At 40.8% G+C, this 20,593-nt stretch overlaps 1 protein-coding gene across 3 annotated transcripts in view; it reads right to left on the minus strand.

The window, feature by feature from the left end:
- The window catches only part of MAP4K5 (mitogen-activated protein kinase kinase kinase kinase 5), a 498,289-nt gene that overhangs the window by 203,296 nt on the left and 274,400 nt on the right, over positions 1-20,593 (minus strand). For all 3 annotated transcript variants that reach the window (XM_053697647.1, XM_053697646.1, XM_053697645.1), the window contains exons 8-10: positions 8,516-8,588; positions 8,306-8,437; positions 7,413-7,475 (exon numbers count right to left, since the gene is read on the minus strand). In XM_053697647.1, the coding sequence (XP_053553622.1) occupies positions 7,413-7,475; positions 8,306-8,437; positions 8,516-8,588 (268 nt within the window). The remainder of the gene's footprint in view (positions 1-7,412; positions 7,476-8,305; positions 8,438-8,515; positions 8,589-20,593) is intronic.

Genomic DNA, 20,593 nt, shown 5'->3' on the forward strand with positions numbered 1-20,593 from the left:
GACCTGGATCCGTATCTTGGAAGCTTGGCATTCTGTCGAGATGCTATCAGATCCAATTCCGGTCTGCCCCATCGGAGAATCAGTGAGGCAAACACCTCCGGGTGGAGTTCCCACTCCCCCGGATAAAAGGTCTGTCGACTTAGAAAATCTGCTTCCCAGTTCTCTACTCCTGGGATGTAGATTGCTGACAGATGACAAAAGTGGGCCTCCGCCCATCGGATTATCTTGGATACTCCTTGTTCCCCCCTGATGATTGATATATGCCACAGTCGTGATGTTGTCCGACTGGAATCTGATAAATTTGGCTGAAGCCAACTGAGGCCACGCCTGAAGCGCATTGAATATTGCTCTCAGTTCCAGAATATTGATTGGAAGTAGAGACTCCACCTGAGTCCAAACACCCTGAGCCTTCAGGGAATTCCAGACTGCCCCCCAGCCCAGTAGGCTGGCGTCCGTTGTCACTATCACCCATGAGGGTCTGCGGAAACAAGTCCCCTGGGACAGATGATCCGGCGACAACCACCAAAGAAGAGAGTCTCTGGTTTCTCGATCTAGATTTATCCGAGGAGATAAATCCGCATAATCCCCATTCCACTGTCCGAGCATGCACAGCTGCAGTGGTCCGAGATGAAAGCGAGCAAACGGAATTATGTCCATTGCCACAACCATTAATCCAATTACCTCCATACACTGAGCCACTGATGGCCGAGGAATGGACTGAAGTGCTCGGCAAGTATTTAGAATCTTTGATTTTCTGACCTCCGTCAGGAATATTTTCATGGCTACCGAGTCTATCAGAGTTCCCAAGAAAGGAACCCTTGTCTGTGGAACTAGTGAACTATTCTCTATGTTCACCTTCCAACCGTGAGTACGAATAGTTTTGAGTAAAATCCCTGTCCCTATCTTCGAACGGGACAAATTACTCCCATTGTAAAAAGGTCTTTTACACAGCGTAAGAACGCCTCTCTTTTTATCTGGTCTGCAGATAATCTTGAAAGATGAAATCTCCCTCTTGGGAGAAAATCCTAGAATTCCAATTGATAACCGTTGGTCACTATTTCCAGCACCCAGGGGTCCTGAACATCTCTTGCCCAAGCCTGAGCAAAGAAAGAGAGTTGGCCCCCTACTGGATCTGGTTCCGGATCGGGGGCCGCCCCTTCATGCTGTCTTAGTAGCAGCAGCGGGCTTCTTGGATTGTTTACCTTTATTCCAGTTCTGGCTGGGTCTCCAGACTGACTTAGATTGGGTAAAATTCCCTTCCTGCTTTGTGGAAGAAGAGGAAGCAGAGGGTCCTCCTTTAAAATTCCGAAAAGGAACGAAAATTATTTTGTTTACCCCTCATCTTAACAGACTTATCCTGAGGTAGGGCATGGCCTTTACCTCCTGTAATGTCAGAAATGATTTCCTTCAATTCAGGCCCGAAAAGGGTCTTACCTTTAAAGGGAATAGCTAAAAGCTTAGTTTTTGATGACACATCAGCAGAGCAAGATTTGAGCCACAACGCTCTACGCGCTAGAATAGCAAATCCTGCATTTTCACCACTAATTTAGCAATTTGAAAAGCGGCGTCAGAAATAAAAGAATTGGCTAGCTTGAGAGCCTTAATTCTATCCAAAATGTCATCTAACGGGGTCTCAACCTTAAGAGACTCTTCCAGAGCCTCAAACCAAAAAGCTGCTGCAGTAGTTACTGGAACAATGCAAGCCGTAGGTTGTAAAAGAAAACCCTGATTAATAAATAATTTATTTAATAGACCCTCTAATTTTTTATCCATAGGGTCTTTGAAAGCACAACTGTCCTCAATGGGTATAGTTGTACGCTTAGCCAGGGTAGATATTGCTCCCTCTACCTTAGGGACCGTTTGCCACGAGTCCCGAATGGTGTCTGATATGGGAAACATTTTCTTAAAATTAGGAGGGGGAGAAACAGAACTCCTTGAAAAACTAGTTTACAATCGCCTAACCCCCTTCCTGTCCGCCAACTCCTTGCTTGACCCACTGCAATCCGGATTCCGCCCAAAACACTCAACTGAGACTGCCCTTACCAAGGTCACAAACGATCTTCTCTCTGCTAAAAATATTGGCCACTACTCTATACTCATCTTACTTGACCTCTCAGCTGCCTTAGACACAGTTGACCACCCCCTCCTCCTACAGACCCTTAGCTCTTTTGGCCTCTGTGACACTGCTCTTTCCTGGATTCACTCCTATCTTTCTCACAGGTCTTTTTCTGTGTCATTTGCCAGCGACTCCTCCTCTACTATGCCTCTGTCTGTTGGAGTACCTCAAGGATCTGTTCTGGGTCCTCTACTCTTCTCCATCTATACTTCTTCGCTGGGTAAACTTATCAACAGTTATGGCTTCAAATATCACCTCTATGCTGATGACACCCAGATCTACCTCTCCACCCCTGCTCTCTCTCCCTCTGTCCTCTCTCATGTCAGCAACTGCTTATCTGGTATTTCTACCTGGATGGCCTCTCACCACCTAAAGATTAACATGTCCAAGACTGAGCTCCTTCTTATCCCCCCCTCAAGCTTTATGCCGACTTCTGACTTCTCTATCCCTGTTGACGGCATCACCATTTCCCCATCGCCCGAAGTCCGCTGCCTCGGAGTCACACTTGACTCAAACCTATCCTCGTCCCCCATATCCAATTGCTTTCTACATCCTGCCTCAATCATCTACGCAATATTTCCAAAATTCGCCCTTTTCTGAGCGCTGACACCACAAAGCAAATTATCCACTCCCTTGTTATCTCCCGACTTGACTACTGCAATAACCTACTCGCTGGCCTTCCTCTTTCCCGTCTCTCCCCCCTTCAATCCATCCTAAATGCCTCTGCCAGGCTGATCCACCTTTCCTGTTGATCTGTATCTGCTGCACCTCTCTGTGAGTCCCTTCATTGGCTCCCCATTCACAGCAGAATTAAATTCAAAATTCTAACCCTTACATACAAAACTCTCACCAACGCCGCTCCCCTCTACCTATCCTCTCTAATACACAAGTATACTACAGCCCGTCCACTAAGATCCAACAATGACCTGCTCCTTGCATCCACAACTATCACCTCCTCTCATGCTAGACTGCAGGACTTCTGTCGTGCAGCCCCTACCCTCTGGAACACTCTCCCTCGTGCTGTCAGGCTTTTCCCTATTCTTTCTTCCTTTAAATGCTCCCTGAAGACTTTTCTGTTCAGGGAAGCCTACCACCCAACTCAATAATAAATTAATTTCACTTACCTAAACATTTCCCTCATCTAACTCTGTATTAACATCCTTCTCAATCTTGCAGTCCTCACCTCCTGTTTCTCAACCTCCTACCCTTCTAGATTGTAAGTTCTCACAGGAATAGGGCCCTCAATCCCTCCTGTATGTGTTTGTAAATTTTGTCCTGTATCTTACAAGTCTTGTATTGTTTTATCAAAATGAATTGTATCCATGGACAGCGCTGCGGAATATGTTGGCGCTTAATAAATAAAGTATAATAATAATAAGAAGAAGAAATAGCATCAGGAACAGGAAAAACCTCAGGAGTAGTCACAGGAGGTTTATAGACCGAATTTAAACGTTTACTGGATTTATTCTCAAGAGGACCAGACTCCTCAATATCCAAAGTTATCAACACTTCTTTTAGCAAAGAATGGATATACTCAATCTTAAAAAGATAAGATGATTTATCAGTGTCAACGTCTGAAGTAGGATCTTCTGAGTCAGAGAGATCCTCATCAGAGGTGGGATATATCAGTATGTTGTCGGTCAATACAAATTTCATTAGTAGTATGAGAAGTTTTAAAAGACCTTTTACGTTTATTTGAAAGCGGTATAGCAGACATAGCCTTCTGTATCGCATCAGCAATATAAATTTTCATATCAACAGGGATATCATGTACTTGGGAGGGAACAACAGATACTGTACTAGCTCTAATATAAACCTTTCCTGCATGCAAATGCTTATGACAACTGTTACATACTACAGCTGGATATATAACCTCCACTAGCTTACAACAGATACACTTAGCTTTGGTAGAATTGTGATCAGGCAGCATGGTTTCTACAGCAGCTTCTAAGACAGGATCAGATTGAGACATCTTGTAAAATGTAAAAGAAAACCTAACATTTAAACAAAAATATCTTATTTCCATATATAGCAGTTTCAGGAATGGGAAAAAATGCAAATGCTAAAATTGGCAAAAAAGCAAATAGCATAGCACTCTGAGCATAAAGAAAGCAAGGAGCATATAGGAAGTGAGGTAAAATAAAACTAAATTTTTTGGCACCAAGAATGACGCACGACGCAAAAGGAAGTTGAAATTTTTTTTTACGCGAGCAAACATCCGGAAATGACGCAACTCGCGTCAAACACAATTTCGTGCCAAACAACCTGGCATCAAATAAGACGCAGGAAATGACAAACATTTGCGCCAAAAAATGATTGAGCCAAGAATGATGCAATAAATAACAGCATTTTGCGCCCTCGCGAGCCTAATTTGCTCACAAGTTTTAAAAGAAAAAAACAAGTCAAATTGGAAAAACATAATTTATGTAAGAACTTACCTGATAAATTCATTTCTTTCATATTAGCAAGAGTCCATGAGCTAGTGACGTATGGGATATACATTCCTACCAGGAGGGGCAAAGTTTCCCAAACCTCAAAATGCCTATAAATACACCCCTCACCACACCCACAATTCAGTTTAACGAATAGCCAAGAAGTGGGGTGATAAGAAAGGAGCGAAAGCATCAAAATAAGGAATTGGAATAATTGTGCTTTATACAAAAAAATTATAACCACCACAAAAAAGGGTGGGCCTCATGGACTCTTGCTAATATGAAAGAAATTAATTTAACAGGTAAGTTCTTACATAAATTATGTTTTCTTTCATGTAATTAGCAAGAGTCCAGTAGCTAGTGACGTATGGGATAATAAATACCCAAGATGTGGAACTCCACGCAAGAGTCACTAGAGAGGGAGGGATAAAATAAAGACAGCCAATTCCGCTGAAAAATAATAATAATCCACAACCCAAAACAAAATTTTTAATCTTAATAATGAAAAAAAATGAAATTATAAGCAGAAGAATCAAACTGAAACCGCTGCCTTTAGTACTTTTCTACCAAAAACTGCTTCAGAAGAAGAAAACACATCAAAATGGTAGAATTTAGTAAAAGTATGCAAAGAAGACCAAGTTGCTGCTTTGCAAATCTGATCAACAGAAGCTTCATTCCTAAACGCCCAGGAAGTAGAAACTGACCTAGTAGAATGAGCCGTAATTCTTTGAGGCGGGGATTTACCCGACTCTACATAAGCATGATGAATCAAAGACTTTAACCAAGACGCCAAAGAAATGGCGGAGGCCTTCTGACCTTTTCTGGACCCAGAAAAGATAACAAATAGACTAGAAGTCTTTCTAAAATCTTTAGTAGCTTCAACATAATATTTCAAAGCTCTTACTACATCCAAAGAATGTAAAGATCTCTCCTTTGAATTCATAGGATTAGGACACAATGAAGGAACAACAATTTATCTACTAATGTTGTTAGAATTCACAAACTTAGGTAAAAATTTAAATGAAGTCCGCAACACTGCCTTATCCTGAAGAAAAATCAGAAAAGGAGACTCACAAGAAAGAGCAGATAACTCAGAAACTCTTCTAGCAGAAGAGATGGCCAAAAGGAACAGAACTTTCCAAGAAAGTAATTTAATGTCCAGAGAATGCATAGGTTCAAACGGAGGAGCTTGTAAAGCCCTCAGAACCATACTATTTTTTTTTTCCGATGCAGCAGTCATGAGACCTAGAATTTCCATGCACAAAGCTACCGAAGGGAATGATTGAGACTGAAGGTTTCGACAGGCTGAAACCAATTTCAGACGTCTCTTTTCTGTTAGAGACAAGGTCATGGACACTGAATCTATTTGAAAACCCAAAAAGGTGAAACAACTTCCGGCGTCAAGTATGACGCCGGAAATGACAAAAACATTTGCCTTAGCATGCTGACCTATCTGTCCAACCATAGCTGAGAGTGTCTTAAATAATGATACATACTTACCGAAAGACACCCATCCACATATAGCAGATAGCCAAACCAGTGCTGAAAACTACCAGCAGAGGTAATGGTATAATAGTATATCGTCGATCTGAAAAGGGAGGTAGGAGATAAATTCCTACGACTGATAACAGAGAACCCTTGAACAGATTTTCTGATAGTCTCTTCACATCTCTCTGAAAAACACTGTACTCAGAGGAATTGGGCTTCAGAATGCTTATAAGCGCTTATCATAGAAGAAATCATAGAAATCAAGCACAAACTTTCTTCACCACCTCCATAGGAGACAAAGTTTGTAAAACTGAATTGTGGGTGTGGTGGGAGGTGTATTTATAGGCATTTTGAGGTTTGGGAAACTTTGCCCCTCCTGGTAGGATTGTATATCCCATACGTCACTAGCTCATGGACTCTTGCCAATTACATGAAAGAAATTGTTATAGTTCACATGGCCATTGTTTGGATAAGTTGGGTACTTTTATCCCTAATGGGTATCAGCAGAGGAGATTATTTAGGGAGACCCATGTTACAGCATGAGGAGCCCATTTCTTTGGAGTCTATTTATCAAGCTGCCGGAATTCAGCATTGCACAAGAACGCAATGTTATGCTCTTTTCAATGCCGCCCCCCTACTGTGCACAGCCCATCACGTGCGGGCAGGAACCGTCAATCTCCATGGTCGGACAAGACCGGGGAGATTGAAATTCGCCACTTAAGAGGTGTCGAAGAGGTTAGGGAAGCAGCGGTCTGATAACAGCTGCTTCATAAATATGGACTGCAGGTTCTCGTGAGAACCTGCAGTCATAGGCAGGTGAAAGCCTGCCGAATCATTTGATAAATCGACCCCTTTATATTAGTATATTTGAAAAAATAAGCGTATTTTTGTACAATTTTAAATAATAGATCTACATACTATTCTCAGTTAAATATATCATTTAAATACATCTTTATATAAAGCATTTATTTACCCTTTAAAAGGACTTAAAAACCTCTCATGGTTCAGATAGTGCATACAGTTTAAAACAAGTTTCCAAAAAACTTATCATATTGTCTTCATTCTCTTGGTATCCTTTTATTGAATGAGCAGCATTGATCTACTGGGTGCTAGCTGAACACAACAAATGAACTAACAGGAGGCAGCCACCAATCAGCAGCTAGCTCTCAGTAGTGCATTGCTGCTCCTCAGCCTACTCAGGTATGCAAAAGGATTTACAGAAGTAAATTGGAAAACTGTTCCAAAATGGCATGCTCTATCTGAAAGTTTTAATTTGACTTTACTGTTCCTGTAATTAAAAAACAGGCCCAGATCACCTTCCAAATTTGTACATTATTGTATATTTAAATTGTACCATATAGTCAAACAGATCTTACCATTTCAGTTTTTCCTTTAGTTTTGGAGGTTGAAAGCTGCTCTTTGACATAAGAAACAAAGCTCTGCAAAACAGTAGATTAGCAGTTGATGAGGAACTGGAGGTATATTACAGCTAAACAATTAGAAAGGTTCACTAAGACCTCCTCAGCTATTCCTTTTTATTCTATGGAGCCCATTCAATAAACAACAAAAAGAGTGACATTTAAAAGGGACATGATACCTGAATGTTGAGGTACTTGAAAAGTGATGCAGTATAACAGTAAAAAGAAGACTAGAAAATACCCCCTGAACATCTCTATACAAAAACATTTTACATCAAACATTTCTCAGTAGCCACATCCCATTGTAAAGGCACTTTAAGCAGCAAATCAGTATGCTAGTCACAGGACTTGTGACTGAGTGTATATCAGGCAAAGTCATGTTATTTCCCTATTCAGTTTAAGGAAGTTTACTATGAAATCTCATGAAATTTCAGCGAAATCTCATGAGATCAAAGTAAAGCAAATCATGACCTCAGCACTGCTGGTGGGCTTTTTTTCTCAACCTGCAGCTAGACAGTAGGATTACTGTTCACAGAACACTTACTATTTTGAACTGAAGGAAATTTGAGGTAAAATATCTCCTATTTTTACAAAGATATTCAGGTGATATTCTCTTGTCAGCTTTTTAATTATGCTGCATAACTTTCAAGTGATTTAGCATGCAAGTACTATGTCACTTTAATGTTGCATAAAATACAGAAACCGAAGAGGGGGGCTTTCCAGTTTAATGAATATAAAGAACGGTCTGCCTTCCACCAAAGATTTCCAGTTTATTAGTTTCATCCTTTGTTCTTATTAGACAGCTCAAGTTAAATTTCCTGTAAACTACATATATGCGTAAACCATCACACCTCATAGGATGAAGATCAAACATTGGCGGTTGTAGCTCTCCCAGTTCTATTGCAGTGATGCCAACAGCCCAGATATCACAAAGCTGGTTGTATCCTCCGTTCTTCTCAACTGCAGCCACTTCTGGAGCCATCCTAAAAGACACAAGGCATGTCACAAATGCACTGTAGCAAACATTTTAGCACACAAATATTATTATTATTGATTTTTACCAGTAAGGGGTCCCGATGAAAGATTTTCTCTTGGCAATTGTAGCTGTTATTTTGGCTGCCACACCAAAGTCGGCTGGTAAGCAATTGAGGAAGAGGAAAAAAAAGAAAAGAAAAAGGAGGAAAATTATTGCTTTCAGATATGTGAAAAATAAATTGCAAATGGCATGGTTAAAAAGTACAGCATTCCTTACAGCAATAGTTTGAAGAAGAAAAAATGCTAATATTAGTACATAGTACTGTGTAGCTTTCAGAGAGGAAAATCTGGACCAGATTTGCATGTGATCGCCTTAAAAGGGACATCAAACTGCTAGGCACAACTACAATAGCATGATTACTGCTCACTATGCTATTGCTTTCACTTCTATTTCTGCAGCTCTATTTAAAGCGTTTTGCCCATTTGGGGCTGTGCCCCACCTCTTCACACTGGGCACAGCCATCTTGGAGAACATATTCTCACACACTGACGGAAGCAGGGTACATTTACAGATCAGTGAGGTTACCAGCTTTTTGACAATTGTATAATGTGCTTCAGGTTAAGGTGCACGATGCAGAGCAGGAGTTTTACATTTGTGAAGTGGCTGCATTACTCTATATTTTTGCCAACTGGTTTTTTTTTTGTTTGATATATTTTGTGTATCTTTAAAACTGCAAAAAACGCAAAATTCACATTCTGCATCATGCACACTAACCCAAAGCAAACAATACATATGCCAAAAATCTGGCAGCAACAGTGGATTAATTGTTGTAATAAAATAAAAGGTCTAAGCAGTTGCTGGTACTTAATAGAAATAATTGCAATATGTATTATTCATTTAAATGGATTTTACCTTTTATTTAATATTTTTACACTACATTTGTCCTTCCTGTCACAGCCCTACATGGAATAGGAGAACTGTTTAATAGCCCTTTAAAGAAACAGTATACTGTAAAATAGTTGTTCCCTTAAGGACTTGTTATACCAGCTGCTGAGTATAAAATGTATGATAAATTGCTTTCTCAGCTTTATTTGTGTATATGAAATAAGTTTTATTTTGCTTTAAAACCACAGCCTATTAAAACAGGTTGAGCTTGCAGGTAAAATCAGATCTTTTTTTATCACTTTTAATGTACACACACATGCTTCCTTATCTTATATTTGTCTGCAAACCAAAGCTCAATACTTAAAGAGAACAATGGAAAACAATTTATGTAAGAACTTACCTGATAAATTAATTTCTTTCATATTGACAAGAGTCCATAAGCTAGTGACTTGTGGGATATACAATCCTACTAGGAGGGGCAAAGTTTCCCAAACCTCAAAATGCCTATAAATACACCCCCTCACCACACCCACAATTCAGTTTAACGAATAGCCAAGTAGTGGGGTGATAAAGAAAAGGAGTAAAAAGCGTCAACAAAGGAATTTGGAAATAATTGTGCTTTATACAAAAAAAATCATAACCACCATAAAAAAAGGGGTGGGCCTCATGGACTCTTGCCAATATGAAAGAAATGAATTTATCAGGTAAGTTCTTACATAAATTATGTTTTATTTCATGTAATTGGTCCATGAGCTAGTGACGTATGGGATAGCAATACCCAAGATGTGGAACTCCACGCAAGAGTCACTAGAGAGGGAGGGAAAAAAATAAAAACAGCGATTTTCTGCTGAAAAAATTAATCCACAACCCAAAATATAAGTTAATTCTCATAAACGTGAGGAAAACTTAAATCAAAAGCAGAAAAATCAGCTTGCTTACCAGCCGACTTTGGTGTGGCTGCCTGAAGAACTTTTCTACCAAAAACTGCTTCCAAAGAAGCAAATACATCAAAATGGTAGAATTTAGTAAATGTATGCAAAGAAGACCAAGTAGCAGCTTTGCAAATCTGATCAACTGAAGCTTCATTCTGAAAAGCCCAGGAAGTGGAAACTGATCTAGTATAATGAGCTGTAATTCTCTGAGGCGGGGCTTGACCAGATTCCAAATAGGCTCAATGAATCAAAAGCTTAAACCACAAGGCAAGGGAAACGGCAGAAGCCTTCTGACCTTTCCTGGAACCAGAAAAGAAAACAAATAGACTAGAAAGTCTTCCTGAAAACTTTAGTAGCTTCAACATAATATTTCAAAGCTCTCACCACATCCAAACAATGTAAAGATCTCTCCAAAGAATTCTTAGAATTAGGACACAATGAAGGAACAACAATTTCTCTATAAATGTTGTTAGAATTTACAACCTTAGGTAAGAATTTAAAAGAAGTCAGCAAAACTGCCTTATCCTGATGAAAAATCAGAAAAGGAGCTTCACAAAAGAGAGCGGATAATTCAGAAACTCTTCTAGCAGAAGAGATGGCCAAAAGGAACAACACTTTCAAAGAAAGTAGTTTAATGTCCAAAGAATGCATAGGCTCAAACGGAGGAGCCTGTAAAGCGCCAAGGAGGAGAGATTGATTTAATGACAGGCTTGATACGAACCAAAGCCTGCACAAAACAATGAATATCAGGAAGTTTAGCAATCTTTCTGTGAAATAAAACAGAAAGAGCAGAGATTTGTCCTTTCAAGGAACTTGCAGGCAAATCTTTATCCAAACCATCCTGAAGAAACTGTAAAATTTAAGGAATTTTAAAAGAATGCCAAGGGAATTTATGAGAAGAACACCATGAAATGTAAGTCTTCCAAACTCGATAATAAATCGAGTTCAGATCACTGAGTCAGAGAAACCTCTATGACTAAGCGTTCAATTTCTATACCTTCAAATTTAATGATTTGAGATCATAATGGAAAAACGGACCTTGAGATAGGTCTGGCCTTAATGGAAGTGGCCAAGGTTGGCAACTGGACATCCGAACAAGATTTACCAAAACCTGTGAGACCATGCTGGAGCCACCAGCAGCACAAACGATTGCTCCATGATGATTTTGGAGATCACTCTTGGAAGAAGAACTAGAGGCAGGAAAACATAAGCAGGTTGATAACACCAAGGAAGTGTCAATGCCTCCACTGCTTCCGCCTGAAGATCCCTGGACCCGGACAGGTACCTGGGACGTTTTTTGTTTAGATGAGATGCCATCAGATCTATTTCTGGAAGCCCCCACATCTGAACAACTTGAGAAAACACATCTGGGTGGAGAGACCATTCTCCCGGATGTAAAGTCTGATGACTGAGGTAATCCGCTTCCCAATTGTCTATACCTGGGACATGAACCGCAGAAATTAGACAGGAGCTGGATTCCGCCCAAACAAGTATCCAAGATACTTCTATCATAGCTTGAGGACTGTAAGTCCTACCCTGATGATTGACATATGCCACAGTTGTGATATTGTCTGTCTGAAAACAAATGAACGGTTCTCTATTCAACAGAGGCCAAAACTGAAGAGCCCTGAGAATCGCACAGAGTTCCAAAATATTGATTGGTAATCTCGCCTCTTGAGATTTCTAAACCCCTTGTGCTGTCAGAGATCCCGAAACAGCTCCCCAACCTGAAAGACTTGCATCTGTTGTGATCTAACCACCAAGTCAGAGAAAGTCGAACATTGGGATTTAAGGTTATTAATTGTGATATCCTTGTATAATCCCTGTACCATTGGTTCAGCATACAAAGCTGGAGAGGTCTCATATGAAAACGAGCAAAGGGTATCGCTTCCGATGCTGCAGTCATAAGACCTAAAACTTCCATGCACATAGCTACTGAAGGGAATGATTGAGACTGAAGGTTCCGACAGGCAGCAACCAATTTCAAACGTCTCTTGTCTGTTAGAGACAAAGTCATGGACACTGAATCTATCTGGAAACCTAAAAAGGTTACCTTTACTGAGGAATCAAAGAACTTTTTGGTAAATTGATCCTGCAACCATGTTTTGGAAGAAACAACACTAGTTGATTAGTGTGAGATTCTGCAGAACGTAAAGACTGAGCGAGTACCAAGATATCATCCAAATAAGGAAACCCTGCAATACCCCGCTCTCTGATTACAGAGAGTAGGGCACCTAGAACCTTTGAAAAGATTCTTGGAGCTGTTGCTAGGCCAAAAAGGAAGAGCAACAAATTGGTAATGCTTGTCTAGAAAAGAGAATCTCAGGAACGGATAATGAACTGGATGAATCGGAATATGAAGATATGCATCCTGTAAGTCTGAATGAATTTTCTTTCTTTGGGACAATGAATAGATTTGAATAAAAACCCCAGACCCTGTTCCAGAAACGGAACCGGCATGATTACCCCTGATAACTCCAGGTCTGAAACACACTTCAGGAAAGCCTGAGCCTTTACTGGGTTTACTAGAATGCATGAGAGAGAAAAAATCTTCCCACATGCGGTCTTACTCTGAATCCTATTCTGTACCCCTGAGAGACAATACTCTGAATCCAATGATTTTGGATCGAATTTGAAAAATTTTAATCTGCCCCCTACCAGCTGAGCTAGAATGAGGGCCGCACTTTCATGCGGACTTGGGGGCTGGCTTTGACCTCTTAAATGGCTTGGATATATTCCAATTTGAAGAAGGTTTCCAATTGGAAACAGATTCCTTGGGGGAAGGATTAGGATTCTGTTCCTTGTTTTGTTGAAAGGAACGAAAACTGTTAGAAGCTTTAGATTTACCCTTAGGTCTTTTATCCTGAGGGAAAAAACTCCCTTTCCCCCAGTAGCAGTTGAAATTATTGAATCCAACTGAGAACCAAATAATTTATTATCTTGGAAAGAAAGAGATAGCAACCTGGACTTAGAAGTAATAAAAGAATTCCAAGGTTTGAGCCATAAAGCTCTTCTAGCTAAAATAGCTAAAGACAAAGATTTAACATCAATTTTGATAATATCAAAAATGGCATCACAAATGAAATTATTAGCATGTTGAATCAACTTAACAATGCTAGACAAATCATGATCCGATACTTGTTGCGCTAAAGTTTCCAACCAAAATGTTGAAGCAGCTGCAACATCAGCCAAAGAAATTGCAGGCCTAAGAAGATGACCTGAATATAAATAAGCTTTCATTAGATAAGATTCAAGTTTCCTATCTAAAGGATCTTTAAAAGAAGTACTATCTTCCGTAGGAATAGTAGTACGTTTAGCAAGAGTAGAGATAGCCCCATCAACTTTGGGGATCTTTTCCCAAAACTCCAATCTAACTGCTGGCAAAGGATACAATCTTTTAAACCTTGAAGAAGGAATAAAAGAAGTACCAGGCCTATTCTATTCTTTAGAAATCATATCAGAAATAGCATCCGGAACTGGAAAAACCTCTGGAATAACCACAAGAGGTTTATAAACAGAATTTAAACGTTTGCTAGTTTTAATATCAAGTGGACTAGTTTCCTCCATATCTAATGTAATCAACACTTCTTTTAACAAAGAACGAATATACTCCATTTTAAATAAATAAATAAGAGGATTTGTCAGTGTCAATATCTGAGGCAGGATCTTCTGAATCAGATAGATCCTCATCAGAGAAGGATAATTCAGTATGTTGCTGGTCATTTGAAATTTCATCAACCTTACGAGAAGTTTTAAAAGACCTTTTATGTTTATTAGAAGGCGGAATGGCAGTCAAAGCCTTCTGAATAGAATCAGAAATAAATTATTTTAAATTTACAGGTATATCTTGTGCATTAGATGTTGAGGGAACAGCAACAGGTAATGAACTACTACTGATGGATACATTCTCTGCATGCAAAAGTTTATTATGACAACTATTACAAATGCACTTAGCTTTGGTAGAACTGTTATCAGGCCACAAGGTTCCAACAGTGATTTCTGAGACAGGATCAGATTGAGACATCTTGCAAATGTAAGAGAAAAAAAAAACAACATATAAAGCAAAATGATCAATTTCCTTATATGGCAGTTTCAGGAACGGGAAAAAATGCAAACAGCATAGCCCTCTGACAAAGAAAAAAGGCAAGAGGCAAATAGGAATGGGGTCTTAAATAATAGAAATATTTGGCACCAAGAATGACGCACAACAAACAGAAAAATATTTTTTGGTGCAAAAAATGTCCGAAAAAGACACTCTCGCGTCATAGATGACGCAACCTTGTGAAGGACTCAGCATCAACGAAGACGCCGGAAATGACGAATCTCGCGCCAAGAATGACGCAATAAACTTTGGCATTTTGCGCCCTCGCAAGCCTAATTCTGCCCGCGAATTTTCAAGACAGTCAATTGAAAAAGACTATACCCCAGGTAAGAAATACATTTTCCTAAAAAATGCATTTCCCAAATATGAAGCTGACAGTCTGCAAAAGGAAATATACTGAAAACCTGAATCATGGCAAATATAAGAATACATATATTTAGAACTTTATATAAATACATAAAGTGCCAAACCATAGCCGAGAGTGTCTTAAGTAATGAAAACATACTTACCAAAAGACACCCAACCACATATAGCCAAACCAGTACTGAAACGGTTATCAGTAGAGGTAATGGAATATGAGAGTATCTCGTCGATCTGAAAAGGGAGGTAGGAGATGAATCTCTACGACCGATAACAGAGAACCTATGAAATAGATCCCCCATGAGGAAAACCATTGCATTCAATAGGTGATACTCCCTTCACATCCCTTTGACATTCACTGTACTCTGAGAGGAAACAGGCTTCAAAATGCTGAGAAGCGCATATCAACGTAGAAATCTTAGCACAAACTTACTTCACCACCTCCATAGGAGGCAAAGTTTGCAAAACTGAATTGTGGGTGTGGTGAGGGGTGTATTTATAGGCATTTTGAGGTTTGGGAAACTTTGCCCCTCCTGGTAGGATTGTATATCCCATACGTCACTATGTATTTGTTACCTCTTCTTCACCCCACCTGGAGTTTAATTTCTTCTGCTTGCTGTGTTTACATTGCTTGTCAATAGCCTGGACTAAAGTATAGAAACTTTCAGTATAGGTAGGGATACCAAAGGCCAAATGAGCTATTTCAAATGCTGAAATACGGGTAAATGAGCTACTTGTAAAAAAATTAATACATTAGGTAAAATGGATCATTGGGAACAAATTAAAGGGGAGAACATTTTTGGGTATTCTGTCCCTTTAAGCTCCAAGATGTTGGCAACCAGTATAAAAAGGTGGAACTTTAGCATCTCACACTTTAATGTTTTAAAAAGGAGAATAATCTTTAAAAATAGAGAGCTGTATGGGGGCGGGGCCGGCTGCTGACATGAGAGCAGCATAACACCGGAACTCCGCCACTAAAGCTCTATATCCAACTGATTATCCTGGCCATCCTGCCTTCAAACACCTCTAAACCACCCCAATCCAGCTCCCCTGTTACCCAGCAGCTTCCCCTGTAAAGATTGGGAGAAAATCGCTTACTTTTGAATCCGGCCTATTTAGGCCTACCAGGACTCCCCAGCCACCAACGCCACGATAATTTAAGGATATCCCAGCCGACAGTCCTCACTGACAAGAGCCACACCTTGCAATCTGGAGGCTCAGGGACTTTAAAAAACGATCCATAGGCAGCACACTTCGATCCGGATACCGACTACAAGGCCTACAACGGACCGGAGAGGTTAAGCCATCTGCATTTAAACCTCCACACATTGTGCACACATAGCACCAGAGGTACTAGCTTGCCCTGCTCCCTCCCTAACTCAGCCTGGTTAAAACAAAAAAGAAAGAAAAGAGAAAGCAGGAAAACAAGGCCATAAATCCCATCAATTACTAGTTCCCAGCTTTGAGGATATTTCAGGCCCATAAAGCAGTACCTCACAGAGTCTAACTACTTAACACCTACTCATTGCAACGAAAAGAGGGATAAACCAAATCTTAATTACTGGGATTTCTGCTCACTGTTACAGAGACTGTCAGTATATTAAGTATAGCAAAAGCTGCTTTTTCACTTGCCTTGAAGTTTTCAATCACTACTTTCCTAGGACAGGAGTCCTTAAATATCAGTCATACCTGTTTAGCTACACGTACATGTCATTTAACATGTCAACTAGATGTACCTTAAAACAAGACAAGCTAGAGAAACCGGTGACAGGTAAATTCCTAACAATGTCCTCTTTTCTACAATGATCAGACACAGCAGATATGTCCCCCACTAATCATAAGCAAAAAGAAAAACTTGCAGCAAATGCTGCACAAGACTCGCAACATTGTAGGCCCCAAGCAGCAGACCCACAACTGCCGACAGCACTCTTGCAAAATCTTCCCATTGCAGACATAGTGCGGTCATGTATCAGAGAAGAATTAGCTGAGATGAAGCAGGATATACATACCCTCGGCTTTCAAGTGGAAACCTTGGAAAGTAACCCTGACACCATGAAAGAGGATGTTCAGCATCTCACGGAACAGCTTACCTCACAGCAAGAAACCATAGAGTCACTCCAGGAAAAATTGGATGACTTGGAGAATCGCAGTAGATGCAAAAAACAAAATTTATGCTTACCTGATAAATTTATTTCTCTTGTGGTGTATCCAGTCCACGGATTCATCCATTACTTGTGGGATATTTTCCTTCCCAACAGGAAGCTGCAAGAGGATCACCCACAGCAGAGCTGTCTATATAGCTCCTCCCCTAACTGCCACCTCCCAGTCATTCGACCGAAGACAAGCAAGAGAAAGGAGAAACTATAGGGTGCAGTGGTGACAGTAGTTTAAAAATTTAAAAAACACCTGCCTTAAAATGACAGGGCGGGCCGTGGACTGGATACACCACAAGAGAAAGAAATTTATCAGGTAAGCATAAATTTAGTTTTCTCTTGTAAGGTGTATCCACGGATTCATCCATTACTTGTGGGATACCAATACCAAAGCTATAGGACACGGATGAAGGGAGGGACAAGGCAGGTGCATTTTTAAAAGCCCATGTGGAAGCCACTGCTCTAGTGGAATGAGCTGTAATTCTTACAGGAGGCTGCTGGCCAGCAGTCTCATAAGCTAAGCGGGTTATACTTCTTAACCAAAATGAAAGAAGTTGCAGAAGCCTTTTGGCCTTTCCTCTGTCCAGAGTAGACAACAAACAATGCAGATGTTTGACGAAAATCTTTAGTAGCTTGTAAATAAAACTTTAAAGCACGAACCTCGTCAAGATTGTGTAACAGACGTTCCTTATTTGAAGAAGGATTAGGACACAATGACGGAACAACAATCTCCTGATTGATATTCTTATTAGATACCACCTTAGGAAGAAACCCAGGTTTGGTACGCAACACTACCTTATCTGCATGGAAGATCAGATAAGGGGAATCACACTGTAAGGCAGATAACTCTGAAACTCTTTGAGCCGAAGAGATAGCTACCAAAAACAGAACTTTCCAAGATAAAAGCTTGATATGTATGGAATGCAGAGGTTCAAACGGAACCCCTTGAAGAACTTTAAGAACTAAATTTAAACTCCATGGCGGAGCAACAGGTTTAAACACAGGCTTGATTCTAACTAAAGCCTGACAAAACGCCTGAACGTCTGGAACATCCGCCAGACGCTTGTGCAAAAGAATAGACAGAGCAGAAATCTGTCCCTTTAAGGAACTAGCTGACAATCCTTTCTCCAATCCTTCTTGGAGAAAAGACAATATCCTGGGAACTCCATGAGTAACCCTTGGATTCACACCAATGAAGATATTTACACCATATCTTATGATAGATTTAGATGTTTGAAGGGACCTTGAAGTAGAAGGTCCTGCCTCAGCGGCAGAGTCCATGGTGGAAAGGATAACATGTCCACCAGATCTGCGTACCAAGTCCTGCATGGCCACGCAGGAGCTATCAAAATCACCGAAGCTCTCTCCTGTTTGATCTTGGCAATCAGCCGAGGGAGCAAAGGAAACGGTGGAAACACATAAGCCAGGCTGAAGGACCAGGGCGCTGCTAGAGCATCTATTAGCGCTGCCTGGGGATCCCTTGACCTGGACCCGTAACAAGGAAGTTTGGCGTTCTGATGAGACGCCATGAGATCCAGTTCTGGTTTGCCCCATAGTTGAATCAGCTGGGCAAATACCTCCAGATGGAGCTCCCACTCCCCCAGATGAAAAGTCTGCCGACTTAGAAAATCCGCCTCCCAGTTCTCTACTCCTGGGATATGGATAGCTGAGAGATGGCAAGAGTGAACCTCTGCCCATAGAATTATCTTTGAAACCTCCAACATTGGCAGGGGGCTCCTTGTTCCCCCCCTGATGGTTGATATAGGCTACAGTTGTGATGTTGTCCAACTGAAATCTGATGAACCTGACCGCAGCTAGCTGAGGCCAAGCCTGAAGAGCATCGAATATCGCTCTTAATTACAGAATGTTTATTGGAAGGAGAGCCTCCTCCTGAGTCCACGAGCCCTGAGCCTTCAGGGAGTTCCAGACTGCACCCCAGCCCAGAAGGCTGGCATCTGTCATTACTATAATCCAATCTGGCCTGCGGAAGCTCATCCCCTTGGACAGATGGACATGAGATAGCCACCAGAGAAGAGAATCCCTGGTTTCTTGATCCAGATTTAGTAGAGGGGACAAATCTGTGTAATCCCCATTCCACTGACTGAGCATGCAAAGTTGCAGCGGTCTGAGATGTAGGCAGGCAAACGGTACTATGTCCATTGCCGCTACCATTAAACCGATTACTTCCTTACACTGAGCCACTGAAGGACGAGAAGTGGAATAAAAACAGAATTTATGTTTACCTGATAAATTACTTTCTCCAACGGTGTGTCCGGTCCACGGCGTCATCCTTACTTGTGGGATATTCTCTTCCCCAACAGGAAATGGCAAAGAGCCCAGCAAAGCTGGTCACATGATCCCTCCTAGGCTCCGCCTACCCCAGTCATTCGACCGACGTAAAGGAGGAATATTTGCATAGGAGAAACCATATGATACCGTGGTGACTGTAGTTAAAGAAAATAAATTATCAGACCTGATTAAAAAACCAGGGCGGGCCGTGGACCGGACACACCGTTGGAGAAAGTAATTTATCAGGTAAACATAAATTCTGTTTTCTCCAACATAGGTGTGTCCGGTCCACGGCGTCATCCTTACTTGTGGGAACCAATACCAAAGCTTTAGGACACGGATGAAGGGAGGGAGCAAATCAGGTCACCTAAATGGAAGGCACCACGGTTTGCAAAACCTTTCTCCCAAAAATAGCCTCAGAAGAAGCAAAAGTATCAAACTTGTAAAATTTGGTAAAAGTGTGCAGTGAAGACCAAGTCGCTGCCCTACATATCTGATCAACAGAAGCCTCGTTCTTGAAGGCCCATGTGGAAGCCACAGCCCTAGTGGAATGAGCTGTGATTCTTTCAGGAGGCTGCCGTCCGGCAGTCTCATAAGCCAATCTGATGATGCTTTTAATCCAAAAAGAGAGAGAGGTAGAAGTTGCTTTTTGACCTCTCCTTTTACCAGAATAAACAACAAACAAGGAAGATGTTTGTCTAAAATCCTTTGTAGCATCTAAATAGAATTTTAGAGCGCGAACAACATCCAAATTGTGCAACAAACGTTCCTTCTTTGAAACTGGATTCGGACACAAAGAAGGCACGACTATCTCCTGGTTAATGTTTTTGTTAGAAACAACCTTCGGAAGAAAACCAGGTTTAGTACGTAAAACCACCTTATCTGCATGGAACACCAGATAAGGAGGAGAACACTGCAGAGCAGATAATTCTGAAACTCTTCTAGCAGAAGAAATTGCAACCAAAAACAAAACTTTCCAAGATAATAACTTAATATCAACGGAATGCAAGGGTTCAAACGGAACCCCCTGAAGAACTGAAAGAACTAAGTTGAGACTCCAAGGAGGAGTCAAAGGTTTGTAAACAGGCTTGATTCTAACCAGAGCCTGAACAAAGGCTTGAACATCTGGCACAGCTGCCAGCTTTTTGTGAAGTAACACAGACAAGGCAGAAATCTGTCCCTTCAAGGAACTTGCCGATAATCCTTTCTCCAATCCTTCTTGAAGAAAGGATAGAATCTTAGGAATCTTTACCTTGTTCCAAGGGAATCCTTTAGATTCACACCAACAGATATATTTTTTCCATATTTTGTGGTAAATTTTTCTAGTTACAGGCTTTCTGGCCTGAACAAGAGTATCAATAACAGAATCGGAGAACCCTCGTTTTGATAAGATCAAGCGTTCAATCTCCAAGCAGTCAGCTGGAGTGAGACCAGATTCGGAT

Source organism: Bombina bombina, chromosome 1, assembly GCF_027579735.1.
Source record: "Bombina bombina isolate aBomBom1 chromosome 1, aBomBom1.pri, whole genome shotgun sequence".
Classification (NCBI taxonomy): Eukaryota; Metazoa; Chordata; class Amphibia; order Anura; family Bombinatoridae; genus Bombina; species Bombina bombina.